This window comes from Erinaceus europaeus, chromosome 9, assembly GCF_950295315.1.
Source record: "Erinaceus europaeus chromosome 9, mEriEur2.1, whole genome shotgun sequence".
Lineage (NCBI taxonomy): Eukaryota > Metazoa > Chordata > Mammalia > Eulipotyphla > Erinaceidae > Erinaceus > Erinaceus europaeus.
In genome coordinates this window covers 39872087-39878163 of record NC_080170.1, presented here as the reverse complement: position 1 = coordinate 39878163, position 6077 = coordinate 39872087, and the positions used below count along the sequence as shown (strand labels likewise).

The window sequence follows — 6077 nt, the reverse complement described above, 5'->3', positions numbered from 1 at the left end:
CTACCACCCAACCCCCTAATCAGAATGAATTTTGAGAAACTCGCTATTAAAAAAACTAAAGGAATAAGATAACACTATTAGGAATCGTTTGCTTTTTCTTATTTCCTTTTTTTTTTTTTTTTTTGATAGAGAAAAAAGAGCACTGTACCAAAGATCTTCCTTCAGTGCAGTGAGGGCCAGGATCTAACCTGATTTATGATTTATTCACTATCCACATAAGCTATTTTATACACTCAGGAGAGATATTCGTGATTCCACCTATCATGTTCCTGTCCAAACAACATTACTGACATTTAATCCTCTGAATGCATCTTCTACCCCAGAACTTGATTTCACTCTTCCATTCCTATCAGCTCACTCACTCTGATATGTTGCCATCTACAGAGCAGGAAGAACCCATGCCAACTGTCATTCCATCCTCTTCTGTAGGCAATTGGCACTAGCCTTACTGGGGACTGGTCTACATCCAGTCCAGTGCATTGCCTCCTTACCTTGAACACAATGAAATACTAGTCTCCCTGGGTTCACACTGCCTGGATCCTGTAAGAGAGAGGTGGTTATACCAGCTCCCAAAGCCTCTGGGGGTGAGCTCCTGTAGGAGTACTCCCCCCACCCCAGCAAGCAGTGCTGGCTCCCTCTGGGTTAATTAGTGGGAACCCCTTATCTGATCTTTCATCAGGAGCTTCCTTCTGTGTCAGAAACTGCTGGGATCCCTGAAGTAGGAACCTCCTTTGACAAACTGGCATGAAGACACATTCTTATGAAGTATAGCTCTCAAGATGATAATGTCCTTTGAAAAGCTTCCCTGGCCCTGGGGAAAGCTTCTGTATTACAGTGGTGTTTCTCCTCTCTCTGGCTCTCTTTTCCTTGTCTCCCTATTTGAAGAAGAAAGGAAAAAAGTTGGCCCAGGAGTGGTGAAGTCATAGATGTGGAAGGCCCTAGCTCCACAAAAAAATATAAATGAATAAAGGATAAAACAAACAAGCATTAAGCTCCTCTATACCCTCTCAATTCACTCCACAAGATGTGAAGCTTCATATAATTTATTGACATTTTTACTTATGCTCATAAAGATTTATTCATTTACTTATTTTTATGCAAGTTATATAGACAAATGACAGTCTGGAGAACTGTTTGATTCTGGCATGGAGCAGGATCTCAGGTAGAAAATTTGGAGCTGTAGTCATGCAAGTCCTTTGCTTTAGCTCTTACCTATCTCCTTGCATTCCATATTAATTATTATTATTATTACTTTTGCAGAGCTGGCACCTTATGCAAGTGCTGTCTCACTGTTCTAGGTCACTTTTTTTGTTGTTGTTCAGATAGACACAGAAAAAAAGAGACCAAAAGGTAGAAAGAAAACACAGCGCTGCAGTCATAACTTCTCCAGTGTGGTGTGTCTAGGCTGGAACCTGAGTCAAGTACATAGTGTAGAGTGCACCCTACCCACTGAGCTATCACCCTAGCCTTTGCATAATTTACATATGATTTTTGATATCTCTCTTCTTCAAAACTGAAGCTTCATGAAAGCAGGGAAACTTTTTTCCTCAGTGGTATCACAAGCATCCAGCTGAAGTAGCTGGAATAGTAGCCTCACTAAGATCAATTTAAAAAATAGAGAAATGACCAATACAATTGTAAGCCCAGTAGATATTTTAGAAATAATTATAGAAGTAGTTGATAGAGTCAAAACTGACTTTATCTCCATATATTTCATTAGGAGATGTATATGTATTTATCATTATTTTAATTTTTATTATCGAAGATAATTTGACCCATCAGAATACCAATTTGACCTTGCAGTTACAATTTTACATTTTTAATCAATATTTTGTTATACTTTTTCAATATATTGTTATATATCAATATATTGTTATACTTTTTAAAAATCATATTCATTGTGGTAAAATTTATTGTAAATAAAATTCACACATGTAGTTAGTATTGATATTATTTATTTTAAAATAATTGTTTACCGACTTAACATTGGTTTGCAGTATGTAAGTTTTTTATGTTTTTTTTTTTCCATTGAGGGCACAGAGAAATTGACGGAAAATGAGGGGATAGAAAAGGAGAGAGGAAGAGAGACATCACCAGTCCTGCTTCACCACTCATGAAATTTCACCTCTTCAGGTGGGGACCTGGAAGTTGATCCCAGGTACTTGTGAATGGTAAATTGTGCACTCAACTAGTTGCACTACCACCTGACCCCAAGTATTATCAGGCCTTAGAAGTATTGTTTTGCACTTAACTTATGCATATGTCTATACCTCATTGCACCTATTGTCAAAATCCCTGTGCTATATAGTGTTATTTAAAATAAAAATATTGCCACCTAGGATAGACCTACTAGCTTTTTCCAAAATGGAGACCCCAAATCTCCATGCATAATATTCTTGACTTTAGGTTTATGATTAGTCAACAATTTGCTCTACTTTCTATCTTAATTCTTTTACAGCCACCAGGTTCCAGATGATACCATGATGCCAACCAGACTTCCCAGGGCAGATGACCCCACCAATGTGTCCTAGAGTCCCACCTCCCCAGACCCTGCCCCAGTAGGGAAAGAGAGAGAAAGGCTGGGAGTATGGATTGACCTGTCAAAGTGCATGTTCAGCAGGGAAGCAATTACAGAAGCCAGACCTTCTACTTTTTGTACCCCATAATGTCCCTGGGCCCATGCTTCCAGAGAATTAAAGAACAGGAAAGCTATTAGGGGAGGGAATGGGATATGGAGTTCCAGTGGCATGAATTGTGTAGAATTGCACCCCTCTTAACCTATCGTCTTGTCAATGTTTCCATTTTATAAATAAAAACTTAAAAAATATTGCCATATTTATTACAGTATTATAATATTTCAGCCACACTTATTTTTATTTTGAGTTTTTATGAAGATTGTAATGAGTATGTAAAAACCCTGTGAAGATTTTGTTTATTAAGAATCTTTAAAAAAAGATAGTGTACATCATTTCTAAATATAGTGTAAACTTATTTGATTGCTACATTTATAAATCACACTAAAATGTGTCAAACACTTCTACAGGTGAATGATAAAATCTTGGATTTATAAATGGTATGCTAATATTTATAAGCAAGGAGTTCAAAGATCAAAGGAAATGACTGCTGAATGCTGACCTCAAGCATTTTAATTTTGTAGTCAAAGACACTTTGATATCATTTTCTCTCTTGGGTCTCCAATAGCTGTGTTATATGGTAGAGGGCCTGCATTTGGAGGAGTGAGGGGGAGCTGGATACCTGCATCTGGAAACAAGTAGGAGCTGCCAGCTGAGGGGCAGCCTATTCCACACATGTGCTCCAGAATGCTGAAGAAGACCTGACAGAAACTGATGGACTTCTCCTGTGCCCTCATCTACTATTTCTAGTGACAATTCTTTCTGCCCTCTTCTCTGATTGTCTTTTGCTATTGCTAAAGTTGCTCTGTGTACTGAGTCTTCTTTCTATAGGAGCCTGCAAAAATCTCTCTCTAAAGATTATTTGATGGTAGTGTCATCCTGTGGAAGGGAGGCAGTGACTGACATCAGTCTAGGAAGGTACAGCATATGCAAGCTTTTGAAGGGTGGTCACCAGTTCAAGGCATGAAGGAGCTTCCCAGATCCAAAAGATTGTCAACCTAAGCATTGGAGACAACAACAGACACAGCACAATAGGCATATCTGTAATAATGGGGACTGTAGTTTAAAAAGCAAGCCCAGAATAGTGCATATCATTCTGTAACATCAGTATTTACATTTGGCAATATCTTTAAGTGTTTGAAACTTAGTTAATCCTTTTTTAAATTTTTAAAAATATTTATTTATCTATTTTCCCTTTTGTGGCCCTTGTTGTTTTCTATTTTTTTAGTTATTATTGTTGTTGTTACTGATGTTGTCCTTGTTAGATAGGAAAGAAAGAAATGGAGAGAGGAGGGAAAGACAGAGAGGGGGAGATAAAGTTAGACACCGGCAGACCTGCTTCACCGCCTGTGAAATGACTCCCCTGCAGGTGGGGAGCTGGGGGCTAGAACCGGGATCCTTATGCTGGTCCTTGCACTTGGCAGCACGTGCGTTTAACTCGCTGTACTACCACCTGACTCCCAAAACTTGGTTAATCTTTAAGTTTCCAAGAATGCTTTCAAAATGACAGGAATGATAAACCACAAAGAAGTCAGTAGTCACACACACACACACACACACACACACACTATTGCTTTGGTGACCTATAGTCACTATGAGAGGAGAGTGGTGGAGACCTCCAGGATGAAAGAGAAGTCAGGCTCTTACTCAGATTAAAACTTCCTATCACACTACACACCTTGTATATCTTGTAAATCGAGAACAATATTACCTAGTTGCTGAGTCTTGGGAAGAGCAAGTGAAAGAGCAGTTAAGGGAGGTTTTTAGATGTGCAGGAAATAAATATAAATAGCATTTATCCCAGTTTTCTCTCTTGGTTCCAAAAAAATAGTTCCAAACTACTGAGAAAAATGTCCCATTATGATCTGTAAATAATTTAGAGACAAGTCACAGCTTTCCTCCATCAGTTCCAGCAATAGGTCTTAGGTTCAAAAACTGGACAGACCATAGCTGGGTGGTGGCGCACCTGGTTGAGCACACATGTTGCAAAAACTGTACAGAAAGCCTCATTGGCAACATAAAAATAAAGTATGACCAGTGATTCTAGAAAATCATCTGCTAGCATTTTCACCTTCCAGATGTGGTCTTTACAGGCTTCCAGAGGCTTCCAACACCTTCTTGGGAAGGAAAACCTTCCTGATGGCATTTTTCATGTCCTTGTTCCTCAGGCTGTAGATGACTGGGTTGAGAAGTGGGGCCAGAACAGCAAACATCAGTGCTGTGGCCTTGTCCAGCAGGGGTGGGAAGGTGGCTGAGAAACGCAGGTACATTAGGGCCACACTGCCAAAAAACAGCACAAAAACAGTGATGTGGGCAGCACAGGTAGAGAAGGCTTTCTGCCGACTCTCCCCTGAGGGAATCCTCAGAATCACAATGACAATCCGGATGTAGGAAAGTGTGATGATAGAGACAGATGTCAGAATGGAAATGGCATGGATCACATCCTCCACCAGAATCATGGATGTGTCCGTGCAGGCTAGTCGCAGCACAGGTTCAAAGTCACAGAAGAGCTGGTGGATCTGATTTGGGCCACAGAAGGGCAGGGTGGAAATCCACACAATCTCTGGCAGCAGCATAAGGAAGCCAAAGACGCAGGAGCCTGCAGAGAGCTGGGTGCAGACCCAGGGGGTCATGATGGTGGGATAGCGGAGGGGACTGCAGATGGCCACATACCGGTCAATGGCCATGACCGTGAGGACTAGGGCTTCCGTGACTCCTAATGAATGGAAGAAATACATCTGCAGGAGGCAACCCATGAAGGAGATGGTCTTCTGCTCACTGAGCAGGTTGGACAGCATCTTGGGGATGGTGACCGTGGTATACCAGATCTCCAGGAAGGAGAAGATGCTGATGAAATTGTACATGGGATTGTGAAGATGTGTGTCCATTTGCACAGCACAGAAGATCATGGAATTCCCAACAATGATGAACACATAAATCAAGAGCAAAGGGATGAATAGCAGGAGGCTCCCATTCCCAAGATGAGGGAAATCTGAGAAATAGAACTCAGTGATTGTTGTTTGATTGAGCCCATCCATACCATCAGTTGCTTCTCTTGTCAGTCAGTGGGATTACATATGGGAGGTAGAACTCTCTGTACATTCAAACAGTAAATGGAAGTTCCCATTTCAAGCAGCCCAATAGCCTTGAAATTAAGTTGACTACATAAAATATGCTATGTGTTCCCAGAGGAATAAAGAATATAAAAACTTCGAAGAGGGGATGGGATGTGGAACTCCGGTGGTGGGAAATTTGCAGAATTGTGCTCCACTTGGTCTTCCAGAGGTGGGGCTATGGAGGAGCAGCAGCTGTGTATTTCTCCACTCCTCTCCCAGGTCAACTAGGACTACCAAAGGAGACCAACTGGAACCACAACAAGACAAGTCTAGAATGACATCAGGAACCCATAAAATCAACAGTGGGTTAAAATATATGTGGCTCGTG

At 40.8% G+C, this 6077-nt stretch overlaps 1 protein-coding gene across 1 annotated transcript; it reads right to left on the bottom strand.

The window, feature by feature from the left end:
- Window positions 1-4720: 4720 nt before the first annotated feature.
- Window positions 4721-5671, bottom strand: LOC103120214 (olfactory receptor 6K3-like). The gene has a single exon (XM_007530588.2). The coding sequence runs from the start codon at window positions 5669-5671 to the stop codon at window positions 4721-4723; it is 951 nt and encodes a 316-aa protein (XP_007530650.2).
- Between the last annotated feature and the right edge of the window lie 406 nt (window positions 5672-6077).

Bases quoted from the DNA above. Each gene is read 5' to 3' on its own strand.
- LOC103120214 (XM_007530588.2), bottom strand. From the start codon at position 5,671: ATGGATGGGCTCAATCAAACAACAATCACTGAGTTCTATTTCTCAGAT.